The 18,098-nt window shown below is 39.6% G+C and overlaps 1 protein-coding gene across 5 annotated transcripts in view; it reads left to right on the top strand.

Annotated features, from left to right (window-relative positions):
* pard3aa (par-3 family cell polarity regulator alpha, a) overlaps positions 1 to 18,098 on the top strand; it is an 883,471-nt gene that overhangs the window by 515,581 nt on the left and 349,792 nt on the right. For all 5 annotated transcript variants that reach the window (XM_063044362.1, XM_063044364.1, XM_063044363.1 and 2 more), the window contains exons 6-9: positions 4,097 to 4,188; positions 4,974 to 5,057; positions 16,192 to 16,317; positions 16,656 to 17,038. In XM_063044362.1, coding sequence (XP_062900432.1) covers positions 4,097 to 4,188; positions 4,974 to 5,057; positions 16,192 to 16,317; positions 16,656 to 17,038 — 685 coding nt within the window. The remainder of the gene's footprint in view (positions 1 to 4,096; positions 4,189 to 4,973; positions 5,058 to 16,191; positions 16,318 to 16,655; positions 17,039 to 18,098) is intronic.

Raw genomic sequence — 18,098 nt, 5'->3', positions numbered from 1 at the left:
TAATATAAATTTATGTGGTTTAGCATCCAATTATACTTAGCAGTGTTCCTATGAAGCATTCAAAACGTTTTGTAATGTTCAATGTGCTTTAAAACTGCATATCATTACATCTGTGTCACACTTTTAACTTCTTGTTGCAGTCGATGATCTCCATGGCGTCAGGCAGCCTTGAATGATCCTCAGCACATTAGAGCAATTTTCTATTTTATGCAGGGCCTTTATCGGCATATTAGAATATAATTTGTAAAATATGCAGAAAATGTCTTGGTGCAAGAGGTTAGCAATCCTTCTCTTACATAGAACAGTACAGCACAGTACAGGCCCTTTGGCCCACAATGTTGTGCCGACCCCTTAAACCCTGCACTTTCTAAAGTTCATAATCATCTCTTTGGTCTTGTCCACATTGAGACTCAAGTTATTGTACTCACACCATTCAGCCAGTCTCTGTACCTCCTGTCTGGACACAGTCTCATCATCATCGTTGACGTGGCCAACCACTATTGTGTCATTAGCGAGCTGACGATTCAGTTTGAACTGGATTTAGCAATGGCATTGTGTATCAACAGCGTGATCTGCGGCAGGGAGCTGAGCTCGCAGCCCTGGGGAGCACTGGTGCTGAGTGTGACGTTGCTGCCAACACGGGACAGACTGTGGTCTTTCTGCCAAGGCGTCCAGTATCCAATTACAGAGATGGGTGTTGAGACCGAACATGGACAGTTTGTTCTCCAGCTTCTGAGGGATGAATGTATCAAACACTGAGCTGAAGTCAATAAATAGCATCCTGTCATATGAGGTAGCAGTTTCCAGGTGGGGCAGGATGGAAGACAGTGCAGAGGCTATGGCAACATCAGTGAACTGATTTGAGCAATAAGCGAACTGGAAAGGGTGCAGTGTAGCAAGAAGATGGGATTTAATGTTATCCATAACTAGTTGCTCAAAGCACTCGATTATTGATGAGGTCTGTGCCACTGGACGGTAGTCGTTAAGGCAGGTTACTGTCATTCTCTTGGACATTGGATGATGGTGGCTACCTTGAAGCTTGAAGGGGCAGTAGACTGTTCCAGAGAGATGTTGAAGATGTCTTTCAGAACCGGAGTTAACTGGGATGCACAGTGCTTCTGCACACAACCAGGTATGTTATCAGGCCCCATCCTGGTTAGGGTCTTCCTCTCAGGAGCTGCAGCCAGACAGAGTACCTGCTCCTTGGGAGGTGTGTGGGCCTTCCTTGCTGACACATTGTTCCTTGCATAGAAGACATTCAACCTATCAGGAATAGAAGCATTACTGTCACTGGCGCACAGGGTGGGCTTGTAGGCCATTATGGACTGAATGCCCTGCCACGTGTCACTCATCCCTTTGGTGTCACAGAAATGGCTCCTTTGCCTTTGTGATGGTGCGGGAAAGCGCAGCTCTTGCTGACCTGAGAGCTGTCTTATCCCCCGATCAGAAGCAGCTTCCCCATCTCTCAGCCATGCCCGGACCTCTGCTGTCAGCCATGCTTAAAGAATAACAACATTACTGCATGGACTGAAGCGTCTTCTGGGTTCCTGCATTAGCACTAACCTTTATGTCAATCTGTGAAATACTGTCAGTGGCAGAGTTTGTGTCAGCACATAAATATTTAAGTATCATGACAAACGCATTATCAAAGTATGTCTGGCATGAATGAGTGACTAGCTTGCAAGCAGCCTTATCTTTCAGACATTGAGTGAAGATGTTTGTTTAAGTGCCTGATTTTTAACTTGGTGCATAGTGAAGGACAATGATTATTTTTGTATAGTGTGGAAAGCTCATTAATGTTCACTCCAGCAATTTATTTGGCCTATTTTACTTAAGGTTTGCATTTGTATGACTTGAAAGGCAGTGCCTGACCTCCAAAAAATTCCAAGTTGCTTGATTCTTTATGCTTGACAGATGGAACAGAAATGAATGCTGGTATTCTTGAAAGAAAATATCATCACCCTGAAGTAATAACGCTTTGGTTTTTTTTTCCTTTTTTTCCCCCTCTCTTTTCAATTCACTGTCCTGATGTGTAACGTTGAAGAAAAAAAATAGTAGAAGCTTACTACAGAGTGTAAGTGTCAAAGGTTTGGTTCTTAGTGCTTCTCTGAGGAAATTTGCATTAGTGGCTATATCCATTTTATTCTTGGCTTTAATATCCACCCGCTTATTAAGTAATGTGTTCCTGGCTCATAACCCATCTTTTTTCATCATTTTGCTGATTGATGTCCAAACCCTTGGGTAATGCCCACTCAAAGTTTGCTGATCTCTAAAAATTGCTGAAAGAGATTGCACCTCAGCTTTTAAAATAATGCAATAAAATAAATTTTATGGAAACATCGAGCCTAAGTTATGCTGAATGATTCCTTGAAAATACGAAAGTCAAAATGAGCATGCAATATTGAAATAATATTTTTCTTTTCAAAGTTATTAATAATTTCATCACTACAACTGCACTTACCAACTTTTCTTAAAAGTCCCCTTGATCCAGAAGAGTGCAAAGCCCTGAACTACAAGCACCTTTGTTCTTTACAACTAAAACAGAGTCAGCTGACGAAGTATGCAGTTGAGTTTCATTGCGGTCAATTTTCCCAGATAACGAATGTGACACATGGCTCTATCTAATAGTCTTATAATCATTAGAAGATAGGGTTAAGTGTTAAGTAATCTTGGTTATGTCAAACCTTCCAAGGATTGGAGAGCATCACCATTGTCGGAATTAACTTCAGTATTTTCCATAATACTGTTCAAATAAACTTAGTGGCAAACCGTACACTGTTTGATAATGCAAATATATAATTCACCAATCTTGTGGCAGCAATCCAACGCATAAAAGCATGTAGACATGGTCAAGAGGTTCAGCTGTTGTTCAGACTAAACATCAGAATGGCGAAGAAATGTGATCTCAGTGACTTTGATCGTGGAATGATTGTTGGTGCCAGATGGGGTGGTCTGAGTATCTCAAACACTGCTGATCTCCTGGGATTTTCATGCATAAGCTTACATGCTCTGTAGTTTGCAGAGAATGGTACGAGAAACACACACACATCCAGTGAGCAGCAGTTAATGAAGAGAGTGGCCAGATTGGTTCAAGCTGACAGGAAGGCGACAGTAACCCAAATAGCCATGTGTAACAATAGTGGTGTGCAGAAAAGCATTTCTAAATGCACAACATGTTGGACCTTGAAGTGGATAGCTGTTGAAGACCACAAACAGAAGTACAAGAGGTACCTAATAAAGTGGCCACTGAGAGTATGGGGGCACGACTTGATAAAGTAAACTTAGCTAGTTATTCTTTATTAGTTGAACAATGTGAATTTCAAGGCTTCAAAAAGAACTAAATTGGAGAGTAAAGACAAAAACGATAGTCAACATAGCTCTTTGCATGTTCCTTTATTGATAGTTACTAATTTTCTGTTCCTTTTCAGAATAATGAATACAGTTTTGTTGTGTTGTCTCAATTTTCACAATCATCCAATGACATAATTGGGCAGAATTGTTGCAGTTTATATTGAATTGTTCATCTTAAGATGCTGTCAGTGGTTTGTCATTGCTAGAGGGAATTTTGTTGATGAAATTTGGTTCCCGGTTTAAATGTCTATCTAGGGCATCATGTTACCATTATTAAAGTTGTACTGAAAAACCAGCTGTGGACAATAAAATGAAAGGAGGAATTGTGAGTTAGCAATGATCTTTTATCTTGACCCTAATGATTAAATCATAGCAGAAAGGAATCCCAGAAATTTTCCAGTCAGGACCTTATGTATTTTTAACCTTTGTGGTTGCATTGAAATCCTTTTAACAACAAAATATTAAGATTTCTATTTGTTCACATCAGAGATTTTCATGTATTATAAGAGAAACTAAGCTTATTGCATTGTGGCTTAGCATGGAAACCACAGAAAAATAATGCTATTCTTTTGCTAGCAAAAAAAAAAGACCATACTGTAACTGGTGTGTAGTGTAGCATTGCAATTTTATCTTACATATTCTAGGGAGAGGCATTCTACATGGATGTGGTGCTATCTGATTGTGGTGTATATTATTTAGATGATGATTCTTGTTTTTGTGACTGGAAGTTCTTTTTTCCATCTAGGAGGAGGAAGGGACAGAAGACGAGAACAACAGGACTGAGCCAGTTATTCGTGCTGATTCTTGCCTTGAGCACGGACAGAGTTTTTCGCTTAGGTATGCTTGCATCAGTAACTAATTAATTGTTGCATGCTGTTTGTTGCCCATAAAGGTTCAGTTTATAATAGCCCTTATTCAGCTAAGTGAGTTTGTTATTGGCCAGTATTACCTGCTGATTCAAAACTGCCTAAATAGCAGGAAAAATTACATTGGTACAACATCATGTTTATGAGGTACTATAGAAAACAAGAACAATATAATTGTTGGCTGAAGTAGGTGTTTCTATTGGTCTGACTAATATTTGGCAGGTAATATTTTTCCAAGACTTCAATATGCATTCATTTCTACTCATATAAAACATTTTAATCATCTAATTTTTAATTAAAAAGTGAACGATATTCTCTAGGAAATCCTGCAGACAGATCATCTGGAAGGCTATGTCAAAATGAGGATAACTTTTCATCTGAGTCTCTTCATCACGTCATGTCTGACTGCTGATGCCTTTGCTGTACAAAGCAGCATATTTTGTTTGTAGCTGAGGTGATTGTTTTCTTTCAAACAAATCCAAGCAGACCAGCCTCCTAATAATCAACTATTCTAGTAAAGGAGTTTTCCTATTCAATAAGGGATTTGGTCGCCAAGGTTCTTTAGTTTTATGTCAAATAGTTTGCACATTGTTTTCATGGTTATTTTATTATTTTTAAAAATTTTTGCTCATTGACCAGTTTCTTGTATAATTGGATTAGTACACTGTATTGTCTGCATAAATGGTAAAGTATTTTTGTTTTTAATTTGGGTCATTTACTTCACATTGTGTTACTTCATTCATCATTGTCTCACAGTGACGTGCTAAAGCTGGTTGAAGTCTCCAATGATGGAGGACCTTTGGGAATCCATGTAGTGCCTTTCAGTTCCACAGGTGGAAGGTAAAGTAACAACACATTCTGCATCTTTTTTAGTTTTATAATTGTATTTTATTTTAATTAAATCTGCAGTGTCAAATAAATTGAATGCTTAAAATAACAATTGGAAAGTTCTCTGCTTTCACCTCAGAAATGATATTTGAGTGCTTTGGAGTAGTGGCATTTTTATTTTAGTATTTTTCAATGTTTTCTTGAAAATTTTTTTATCAAATTAGAAGCTAGGGACAAAACAGCAATCATGTTTCTACTGACATGATGGTTATATACTCTTGCCTTGGGTTTGAAAATCATCCTGGATGAAAAAGGAACAAACACTGCAGTTTTAAATTTGATATCCTCATGAATTCATCAGTTTCTTTGTGCTTTATCTTGAGCTTTTAGGTCATGCATATTATTGCCATTCTAACTCCTCTGTGACAGACTGTCTGCGCATGAACTGGCATGAGAACATAGACATAGCAAAATGTTTTTTTTCCACTCAACCCACATGATTCCCTTTAAACAGCCGTCTCTCTGAGCTTTGATCAGAAGAGAAGCATTCATTAAAGCAGGCTTGAGGCAGAAGCATACTCTTCGTAATATATGTCAAGTGTAAAAAAATGTAGAAATATTACCCAAAGAACTTCAGTGCGTGAGAATAATGTCAGAATTGATTGAATAATGCCATGCTAAGATGGATGGATGGCATTGAATTCCACTAATAGGGCTTGTTATCCTTAGTGTTTTTCCCCTATGAGTTTTGATGTTAAGTCTTTCTCAGCTCATGAATATCAAACAAAGCTTTAAAATCAAAATTGCAATCCAAGCAAACTACCCCCACCATGTAAAATTTTGCAAAGAACACTGTAGCTAGGAATATCATTTTCACAACAAGAATGTTTCCCCTAACTTCTGAAGGTGCTGTTCAATAGAGAAACCTAATTTTGCAGTTATATTCTCAGAAAAAACTTTCATGTATTAAACCTTGCACTACTTTATTTAGACGGCAACTAAACCTCATCTGTTGTGCCATGTTGACTTAGATGAAGTGGTTTTGGTTGATGGGTTTTCCAATTTGTTGGAAATTGTCTCTATTTGTTTCTTTGTGTGACTGAGCAAAACTGCTTTAGCAAATGTACATTTTTAGTAGTATGAAAATATGTTATTTGCATTCTAATAATGGGGACAACTGCGAAAATAAATCTTTTCCAGTGATGCACAGAGCTTACCACAGCTTTGACACATGAAAGCCTCTGCAGTTCCACAAAAGTCTGAGCCTAGTGTGATCTATGCACTGAATATTCAGGCAGTGGTTGCATCTTGTCATTGGTGTTGAACCTTGGAAGGGTCAGGAAAGTTATTCAGTGACATACATCAAGCATAATGTAAGGCAAGCAGACAGAAAGTTATCATCAAAAAGCCTTTTGCCTGTGTGTAATTGTTTTTCTCCATGAAATTAAATGATAAAAAGATACAGATTGGCCTTTCATGAGTTCTTTGAAAAATTTTAAGTACAATAAATTATTAGCTTCTCTTCTGAACTTGCCTTGAAATTAGAAGTTGCATGAAATTTTTCATAGGCTTCTCTGCATTTTGTCTTTTTTGGATCTAATGTAATACAATTTCCAGCATCTGCAGTAACATTCACCTTTTAATGCATGGTTAAAACATAATGGTTTTTAAGGTTCATTCTGAGGCACCAGGGAGATTGTAACAAGTGAACAAGAAGAAATTAATAGGGCTAAACACACATATCAACAACATGGTTTTCAGGGGCAATTTTAAAAAAGATTGAACTCAAATATTGAAGCCAAGGTTTTACGTGATGTGACAAATTCGGTCATCGCACAAAACTAGTCCAATTGGAGTTTTGGTATAGATGTCGGTCGGAGCTTGAAAGTGTGAGGAAATAAATTTGGAGCACTGTAAACAGATGAAGAGCAAGATATATGCAGCAGTACTGGAACTGACTGGAAATATGATAGAGAAAATGATGGTGGTCAAGCCAATCCCAGGAATAGTTGTTTCTTAAGTGACAAAAAGAAAAGAATTGATCAATCTTTGAATTGAGTTAAAGATCAAAGATGGGAGTTTCAAAATTATAGAATCAGAAGGTCAGTTTGTGATTATGTTTCTTGTCATTGTTATGACCCATCTGATTTAACCAAGATGGTGGTCAGGGAAGGAGTGGACTCAAGTACTATGGCTATGGAATTTGTGGTTGGTCAAAAACACCAGCTCACTAGCTACAGTTACCCCATAGTTAGTCCAAGGCATATTTAATCAATTTTGCCTTATTTGTGATGATGCATTTGAAAAAGCCAGGATGATTGACGATTGTGCAAGGGACATTTGCATGTAGAACCCAGACCAGTAGGACAACATGCACGTAGATGTGGTGGCCAACTGCGGGGTTATACTGTTGTGGGATTTCAATTTCCCCGGCATTAACCTGCATTCACATAGTTTTCAAGGTTTAGATGGGGTACAGTGTGTAAAGTGCACCTTAGAGACATTTTGAAGTATTATCTACCTAGGACTGCAAGAGAATGGTCAATACTAGAATCAATCATAAAGAAAGCAGCTGGGCAAATGGTTGAAGAGCAAATGGGAGAACATTTGAGAATAAGTTACGCAAGATAACTTTGGAAATGGATTTGAATGGTCCAGAAATTAAGGTCTTGAATTTGGGGAAAAGTGAACTTCAGTATCATGTGACAGGACAATGCAAAGGTTGACTAGGAGCAGCTACTTGCAAGTTGTTACATCCAACACTTGGGAATATTTCAAAAGTGAAGTCATGACAACTGAAGGCCAATATGTTTCCTTCAGGGTGAAAGTTAAGAACCACAGGCTAGCACTTTATTCCTTAGGTTGTAGCAGACTGAGAGGTCATCACGTAGAGGTGTATAAAATCATGAAGGGGCATAGATGTGGTGAATACAATCAGTCTCTATCCCAGAGTTGGGGAATCTCAAACTGGAGTTCATAGGTCTAAGGTAAGAGGGGAAAGATTTAAGAGAAATTTTAGGGGAATCTTTTTACATAAAGGATATTAACTATGTGGAATTAGCTGCCCGAGCTACTGGTTGAGGCAGGTGCAATGACAATTTCTAGAAAACATTTGGACAGGTACATGGAATAGAAAGATTCATCTGCCAGATGCTGGAAGATGAGACTGGCTTTGATGGGGCATCCCACTGAATACTTTGGTGGGTCCTTGACAAGATGGCGAGGAGTTATATGGTGACATTTTGTGGGCAGCTCACAAAACTACAAGCTATTCTACTAAATATGCCTCTTCTGGACCTTAAGCACTGCAATCTGCAGTCTGAAATCTCCTTTTGGGAGGTATGCTTTTGAACTGTCTGAATGATCTGATGTTTATGTGGCCTTTTGAAGGATTCGGTGAACTGGACTCTCAGGACCGCAGGAGTAACCATCTCCACAGTGGCCATTGCTGGGACAGATTTCAGGGCATACGGAAGCATCACGATCCAAGAGTGGATGTTTAGCCAATTTCTGTATGGGCAAGATTAAGAATATTAAGGCATCAAGGCCAAGTGCGGATGACAAACTGGCGTTCAGCTCACTTCTCCATCTCAGCCAAAATCTTCCACCTGAGTCTGCTTTGACCCATCTCCCTCTCTTCTTGCTGCTACCATCAGACAGGTGGTGCAGGGGTCTTGGGACCACACCACCAGGTTTTGGAGCAGTTGTTGCTCTGCAGCTGCTGGGCTTGAGACAAGCTTCATTCACCTCAGCGCTGAACAAACTCCACAGCTGTGGCCTGCAGCCATCGTGCTGCTGGATTGGCTTCACTTGCTTCTGCGCTGAACTGTCTTCATGGCTGCGGACTCGCCTTTGGGGTCCTTGCTGTTCACCGTCTGTGTATTATTTGTTTACTTTTTTATTGCTTGTGTGATTTGTTTTTTTTTGCACATCGGGTGTCTGATGGCCTTTGTTGTGTGTGTTTTTCGTGGATTCTATTGTGCTTTTTTGTCTTGTGCCTGGCTGTAAGGTGATGAAGCTCAGGGTTTAATGTGGAATACATAACTTGATAATAGATTTATGTTAAACTTGCTCCTTGCTCCGGACCCAAAGAGCTAGGAACAAGCTGAGCTTTAACCGATTTAAATTTTGGACCAAATTGGGAATGGTTGGGTCGGGGCTGAATCAATGTGGCTAATCGTGGGCCCAAGAGTGTATCAGCGCAGCAGGTCCCAGTTCTGATGGTGAGGAATGGCTTGCTGTTTGGTCAATTTAAGTGCCAGGCCAGATTCATGAGGTCAGGGTGTCAGGGCTAGAGGTGAGGGGTGCTTGCTGTTCCACACTGTTTAATTTGTCTCTGTGCTGAACTGGGGCTGTGAACTGCAAGTAATGGGTCCTGGATTGGCTGCTGTGATGGCCAGCTTCATGGCTGTGGACTCACTTTTGTGAATTTCAGTTCTGAATCTTCTTTGCTTGCTTTTATTGTTTGTACTATTTGTTTTTTTTTTAATTTTGCACATTGGGTGTTTGATGCTCTTTTTAAAAATTGATTTATTTTTTTTGTGTGGCTGCCTGTAAGGAGGGAATCTCGAGGATCTCTATAGTATACAATACTTTGATAATAAATGTACCTTGAACTTTGATCCTGTTAGGCATGGATCAGTCTGGCAGAAGGCCTGCTTCTGTGCTGTACAACGCTATGAACTAGAGCAGGGGTCCCCAACCTTTTTTGCAACGCGGACTGGTTTATTATTGACAATATTCTTGCGGATCGGCCGGCCTGGGGGGTGGGGTAGTGTTGCCAACGGACAAGAGTAGCAGTCAAGTACGTTGTGTTTACCCCGAGAAAGGCTACAATGACCATGAAGCCTTGCGCGGGCACCACTGCACATGCGTGTACATGCTGATTTTTTTCTACAAATAGTTTTTGGCGATTCTGTACGGGGTGGGGGGTGTTAATCACGACCGGAATATAGGTGATAAGAGGCTAATACACTCAATTTCGTTTCTAAAAGGGTTTATCTAACGAATTTAATATTAAACACACAGCACATATTTTCCTTGCATGAATATAGTGATAAGTCAGTTATCCCAGGAGGACAGGGGAGCTTGAAGTAAGTGTTGAACAAACTTCCAATAGAAGTGGTTGAGGCAGGTTTGATATTATCATTTAAAGAAAAATTGGATAGGTATATGGACAGGAAAGGAATGGAGGGTTATGGGCTGAGTGCAGGTCAGTGGGACTAGGTGAGAGTAGCGTTCGGCACGGACTAGAAGGGCAGAGATGGCCTGTTTCCGTGCTGTAATTGTTATATGATTATATAAGTCACTTATAAGTCAATAGCATCATAACATTTTAAGTAATGTTTGGATATTAAATACACAGCACATATTTTCCCCATATGAACATATAAAATCATTGCAACGCACCAATATCGCTGAATCAGTGGGAGCCATGGGCTTGTTTCTCTGCAACAAGACAGTGCCATCGAGGAGTGATGGGAGACAGCGATACTCGAACGGGGTTCCTTATGTCCAGTCTATTCTGCAATTTAGTTTTCATTGCATTCATTGCAGAGATATGTTGGAAGCAACGTTTTCAGTGCTTTCATGGCTATCTCAGGATATTTAGCCTTGACTTTGATCCGGAATGCCAACAGAGATGTTATGTCAAACATACTTTTCAGCCCTCCGTCATTTGCAAGCTCGAGGAGTTGATCTCCTTTCCGCACTGACATGGATGACAAGCAGGTAATGACCTTGCGTGCGTTCAAGCTCCACAGTGGGCGTGACAGGGAATGAGGAAAGATGCAGCTGACTTATATCGCCAAATCATATTGTTTCCTTGCGGCCTGGTAGCACATGCTTTGCGGCCCGGTGGTTGGGGACCGCTGAACTAGAGTAATGAACTCTTGATGCCAAGGGAAATTGAAGATTTGATAAAGAAAACTGAAAGGAATTTCATGGCAGATACTGAGAACAGAAAGTGGAAAGCCCTTTGGGGGATGGAAAATATAGGGGATTAAATTAAGAGGGCAGTTGAAAAATTCATGGAGAGGATTGATTAAGTTTTGGAACATGATAAAATTTAAGAAATGAGTTATTACGGGTTTTTGTGGGGACCAAGATCCCGGATACTTTTATTTGCAAAGGACAGTAATGGTAAGTTGATACTTACATGTGAGACAAATGCCAGTGGTAGGAAATTTAATTGAAAATCATCTTAAATCTAGAATTAATATACACTTGGAAAGGCAGGGATTGATCAAAGTGCTTCAGATGCTGGAATTTGGTGCTGACAACACCCACTGGAGGAGCTCAGTGGGTGAGGCAGCACCTGCAGAGGCAGAAGGCTGATCAATGTATTGAATGGAGAACTTGTGTCTTCCTGATCAAGTATCGTTGGACTTGTATATCAGTACTCAAAGATCCACCATTCATCGAAGATCCTGCACATATTAGACTGTCCAAAGTGCATTACCTTGTCAGGAATAAATTCCATGTGCCCTCTAATGTGGCCATTAATGTGTCCATTAGTTCCATGGACTAATTCTGATTGCTCATTGCTCTCTTATGATGTATATTTACAAATTGTTGTGCCTTGTATAATATTTCTGTCTGTTATCTTGCCCTTTATGTCAGAATAAATTTCCTCCCATGAGATATATTTGCATGCATCCATTTTTCTGAAGAATTTTGGTAACGCTTTCACTGAAGTCGGAAGAATGAGTGTTAAGATTCTTTCTAATGTGGGCATGTGATTTAGACAGAATGTTACTGAGGGATATTTAGTTGCATTGAGGAAGAGTAAATGCAGGTTGTTACTATATCACCATCTTGAACATGAAATCCTCTCAGTTGAGATACCCTTTAGCTAACATTTTTAATTAAATAGTATTCCATCATTCATTTATTGTTTCTAAATTTTGACAATTTCATACCACGGTACAACGCAATAAATGAACTTAATTAATTTGTTAACAGTGGCATTGATGTAAATTGAAGTTGTATATTTTTCAGATTATTTTTGTTTACTTTCACAAAAAAGTATTACACACAAATTAAGTCTTTTATGCTTGTATGATATTTGTTTAATTTGAAGATTAGTGAAGCCTCAGAAAGTGATTTGAAAAGACACGTATGTTTGAATGCTATTCATAGACTTCATTTCAGCATTCAACACAATCATTCCTCAGAAACTGATTGGAAAGCTGAGCCTACTGGGCCTGAGCACCTCCCTCTGCAACTGGATCCTAGACTTCCTGACTGGGAGACCTCAATCAGTCCAGATTGGAAGCAGCATCTCCAACACCATCACACTGGACATGGGGCCCCCCAGGGCTGTGTGCTCAGTCCACTGCTGTTCACTCTGCTGACCCGTGACTGTGCTGCAACACACAGCTCGAACCGCATCATCGAGTTCACCGATGACACGACTGTGGTGGGTCTCATCAGCAAGAATGATGGGTCAGCATACAGAGAGGAGGTGCAGCGGCTAATGGACTGGTGCAGAGCCAACAACCTGTCTCTGAATATAAACAAAACAAAAGAGATGGTTACAACAGGAATTCTGCAGATGCTGGAAATTCAAGCAACATACATCAAAGTTGCTGGTGAACGCAGCAGGCCAAGCAGCATCTATAGGAAGAGGTGCAGTCGACGTTTCAGGCCGAGACCCTTCGTCAGGACTATCTGAAGGAAGAGATGGTTGTTGACTTCAGGAGGACGCGGAGTGACCACTCTCCACTGAACATCGACGACTCCTCCGTAGAGATTGTTAAGAGCACCAAATTTCTTGGTGTTCACCTGGCGGAGAATCTCACCTGGTCCCTCAACACCAGCTCCATAGCAAAGAAAGCCCAGCAGCGTCTCTACTTTCTGTGAAGGCTGAGAAAAGTCCATCTCCCACCCCCCATCCTCACCACCTTCTACAGAGGTTGTATTGAGAGCATCCTGAGCAGCTGCATCACTGCCTGGTTTGGAAATTGCACCATCTCGGATCGCAAGACCCTGCAGTAGATAGTGAGGTCGCTGAGAAGATCACTGGGGTCTCTCTTCCCGCCATTACAGACATTTACACCACGCACTGCATCCGTAAAGTGAACAGCATTATGAAAGACCCCATGCACCCCTCATACAAACTCTACTCCCTCCTGCCATCCGGCAAAAGGCACCGAAGCATTCAGGCTCTCACAACCAGACGATGTAACAGTTTATTCCCCCAAGCCATCAGACTCCTAAATACCCAGAGCCCGGACTGACACCAACCTACTGCCCTCTACTGTGCCTATTGTCTTGTTTGTTATTTATTGTAATGCCTGCACTGTTTTGTGCACCTTATGCAGTCCTGGGTAGGTCTGTTATCTAGTGTAGTTTTTGTATTGTTTTACATAGTTCAGTGTAGCTTTTATATTGTTTCATGTAGCACCATGGTCCTGAAAACGTTGTCTCATTTTTACTGTGTACTGTACCAGCAGTTATGGTCGAAATGACAATAAAAAGTGACTTGACTTGACATGTAGCAGGCAGGTGTCCGAATCGAGTGCAGAAAGACATTTGGGAACATCATGTGGGTGACTACAGCTGGTTCACCTGCATTTCTCCAGAAGCACCATTCTTTAAATTGCACTTGACAGCCTGAATTGATAGCCATAAGGTATTGAGGTGGATTAAACTGGTAGTGATGTGTACAAATGCCGTGTAATATCCAGCTGTGAGAAACATCCCAAGTATTGCTACGATCTCAGCTTGCAATCATTCACTGTAGTGCTCCTATCACATATCGTACTATTTACCTCATGTCATCATTTATGAAGATGAACTGGAATCACTTTACTTTGGATAGGCAGTTAATTTATGTGACTCACTCTTTTTACGGCTTGTAGTCTACCTCGGGCAATTCTAAGCCTTATTTAAAAAAATGTTTCAATTTCCTGGCACTAACTGCTGTCAGCAGGAATAATTTGTGAGAATTGTTAAAAGTGACTTGATATAGTTTACACTAATTAAACTGTAACACTAGCTGCCTGCTGCACTAGTTTAAAGTAATTCAACAGGATAGCAAATACTAACTGAATTAAGAGTTCAGGACTTTGTATCTTCCATGTAAAGTGTTGAGCGAAATTTTCAAGTGTCAAATAATAAGATGCTGAAAATAAATTATTACACAATAAATTTATAGCTCCTTCCTAGTACTGGGCTTTACGTTGCCCCTCCAGATTTTCACGGAATCGCAACATGATTACAGTATAAGCACGAGCCCTTTTGTCCCTCATAGTAACTCTGTGCAAGGGTAGTTCAGCTTGTTCCACTGCCCCACCCTTTACCCAAAACTCTGCAAATTCTTTCCTTTTAGGTGTACACCCAGGTCCCTTTGAATATTAGAGATTAATTTTCTTCCAGAACCAACCTTAGTGCACTTTATACACTAACCAATCTCAATATAAACTGAAAAAATTCTCTTTGTAAACTTTGGTAATCACACTCATTCCTTGTCCCCAGATTTTTGTCAGCTTGCAGATGGGTAGAGCTATCTATTCTATGTATTTTGCGCAGGTATCCATTATGCATACTTGCGGGGTGGAGATATGTTTCTACCAAAGGAGGTATAAAGTACTCCTTCCCTCCGCTAACCTGCAGGTCACCTTTGGGCAATGTGTAGCACCTACTTACACCCCCCCCCCCACAGCCCCCAACCGGTCAGGGTTACATGAAGCCATGGGAGCAGCTGCTGGATGGTCCTGAGAGCAGCTGGTGCAGATCACAGGTCCTGGTTATGCAACCACTGAGGCCTGCAGACAATCTCTGAAGAGTATTGGTAATGGCTGGGGTCACCCATCTTGTAAAGACATGGCCCAAAAGAAGGCAATGGCAAACTGCTTCTGTAGAAACATTTGTCAAGAATAATCATGGTTGTGGAAAGGCCATAATTGCCCATGTCACATGACAAGGCACAAAATGAATGAATAGTCCATTACACATTTACTGCTTGCATTGAGAGTAATTAATTTTAAGTGTGGAAAATAAATTGTCAAAGTTTAATATTCAAAGTACATTTATTATCAAAGTATGCAAGGAATATGCAAACCTGAGACTCATCTTCCCACATGCAGCCACGAAACACAGAAGTTCTTACTACAATATTCATCCAATAGAATATTCAATACATATATTCTGAGCAATGGCCTCAAACACTTTAAATATGTGTTTGCTTTCCTCTTCAGATTTAAATTGGTGTGATCGAAAAGACGTTTGTACTTTTTGAATATGCAGAAGACTGATAGCTAAATAATTAAAACAAAATAAAATGGCAAAGAAACTCTTGGTTCAGATGCAATGTCTGTGTCTTCAGGATGTCTCCCAAACCCCTGAGAAGCTATGAATTGCGTAAATTAGAGTAAACAAAATACCAAATGGAATGCCTATCTTGTTGATCCATTTTGAGGGTGTTTCAAGAAAAAATGTTATCTGAGCACCTGCAGAAGTCCTAATCTTTTAACAATGCTCTTCGATCTTTTATGCCCACCTGTACAAGCAGTTGTGATCTTGATTTAATTAAAAATCAACACCTCCAAAAACACAGATTGCTATTAAAATGTGCAAGTTGAAGATGAGTGCATTGGGCTTGGAGTTTGACTTAATTGAATAGTTCTTGTATTCCGTGAGTTTAGTTGTTAATGAAGCTTTTCCTCACAAGAAGTGAACTCAATATTCTGCTACTCTGTGTTTTTCGATTTTACGATATGAAGGTCTGAAGTGTTTTTCACTAACTTGGTTTGAAATTCTAAGTTTAATTAAGCTGCAGAACAGCAATGGTTATCAGTGTTTTTTAGAACAAACAGAATAGGTTGTGTTTAATTTCAGATAGTGTTTTGGAAAAAATGGAAATATCACTTTGTGCAGCATTAACATTTTAAGGTAAAACGCAAAATGTGGATTTTTTTTTGTAATTGATGTTTTAATATATTTCAATGTACTTGTCATAGATTGACCTGAGTTTTGTGTCCACATTGGAATGACCAATCTTTATTAATGAAACATGGTTTTCAAAAGCCAAACTGAATGTTAATATAAATGTATTTGCTATAACAGGAGATAATTTTGCATAGTACTTTATGTATCGTATAATTCAAGTGTTAAATGAAGATCTGTCATCATTTTCTTGTAGGACCCTAGGGTTACTGGTGAAGCGTCTGGAGAAAGGTGGTAAAGCCGAGCGGGAAAAACTGTTCAATGAGAATGACTGCATCGTCAAAATAAATGGTGGTGATTTGCGAAATATACGATTTGAACAGTATGTATCTGCACGGTGTATATTCCTATGCTGTATTACAAGGTGGATACATAGTTCATATCTCGTTTGGTTTAAGTAATTGCACTATCTTTTATCTTTGAATATAATTTCATTTTTTAAAAATGTGCATGAACTGGTACCTGACTGCTAATCTCTCAGCGTACATAAATATTAAATGTCACATGTAAATAAAAGTTCAATCAATTTAATATTTAGTGAGTTGGTGCATTTGCATAAAAAGCCTTCAATGCTGTGTAATTAAAGAATATAATTATGTTAATAATCTCTATCAAGACTGATGGGTTTAATTTGTTAATTTCTCTTCTTTCTTATACCAGAGCGCAACATATGTTTCGCCAAGCCATGCGTTCACATGTTATTTGGTTCCATGTGGTCCCTGCAGCAAATAAAGAGCAGTATGAACAAGTTCCTTTGGGTGATAAAAATGTCAGCTATTCCAGTCGAATCAATATGGATACTCAGGGCAATGATCGAAAGAGTGCTATTAACGCAAGTCTTGATGAAACACCCCAGAGATTGTCTCGAACAACAAATGAGGCAGATCAGACTGCTTCTTATTCTCACCTACCTCACAATCAGAATTCAGCATCAAAACCTCCGACAGGTCAGAACCTGACTCCCCAAAGAATTAGTTCTACACCTACCACAAGCTTTAGCACCAAAAAAGTCGGGAAGAAACTCAATATTCAGCTGAAGAAAGGTAAGAGAGTGATATGTGCCTTAAAGCTGCACCACTTAAAACCTGATTATTGAAGAGATTTTGCTTCTGTTAAATAAATTGAAAGATATGGAGACATATTGTGAATTGAACAGATAAATATTTTTAAGTTGGCAAGGATCAATTCAAATGGCTGCATTAAGGATTCAGTGAATGAACAGCTTTTTCTCAAGCTGGTTAATGAGAGGTTGATATTATTGGCAATGATGGCATTTTTGACTCATTCCTAATGGTTCCTGAATTCTGGTGACAATTAAGAGTTAACCATATTGAGTCTGGTCCAGTAATGCCCCAGATCAGCAGAGATGTAGATTTTGTTCCCTGAACCACATCAGTAGCACTGTTACATAACTAATTTGATACATTAACCTGAGACATATGATTTTCAATCTTGAGGACATCAAGATGTAATGGTGTTTTTGACTCTTACTTACAATAACTGATGTCTGAAGCAAAAGGAGTGGGAAAAATATGTAACTGTCCCTCATTCTGTTCTGGCGGACGGTGAATGGAACACTTTCACATTGTGTGTTATATTTCTGCTGGCTTTGATACTAGTAGATGCTTGAAACTAGTAGATGCTTGAAACCTTGGGACTGAAATTAGTTTATTAATGTCACATGCACCACGGTACAGTGGAAAGCTTGATTTGTCTGTTGTTCATCTATATCAATTCATTGAACAGTGCGTTGGGGTAGTACAAGGTAAAAGGTGCAGTAGGAGGTGTAGCATCAACTGAGAAAATGCAGTGCAGGTAGACAAAAAGGTGCAAGGTCGTAACAAGGTTAGAAATGAGGTAAGGAGTCCATTTTCTCACACGAGGGGACCATTCTTATCACAGTGGGGTGGAAGCTTTCCTTGAGCCTTGTGTTCTGTGCTTTTCAGGTTTTGTATCTTCTGCTCAGTGGAAGAGGGGAGAATGGAGAATGTCTCGGATCAGTGGGAGGCAGGTCTTTGATTATGGTGGCTGCTTTACTGAGGAAGTGAGAAGTATATACAGAAATATGAACAGAAAAATTTGGAATACTTAACAGTTCAAAGA

This window comes from Mobula hypostoma, chromosome 3 (genome assembly GCF_963921235.1).
Source record: "Mobula hypostoma chromosome 3, sMobHyp1.1, whole genome shotgun sequence".
NCBI lineage: Eukaryota > Metazoa > Chordata > Chondrichthyes > Myliobatiformes > Myliobatidae > Mobula > Mobula hypostoma.
The sequence above is the reverse complement of the archived record's forward strand: the minus strand, read 5'-3'. Positions and strand labels throughout refer to the sequence as shown.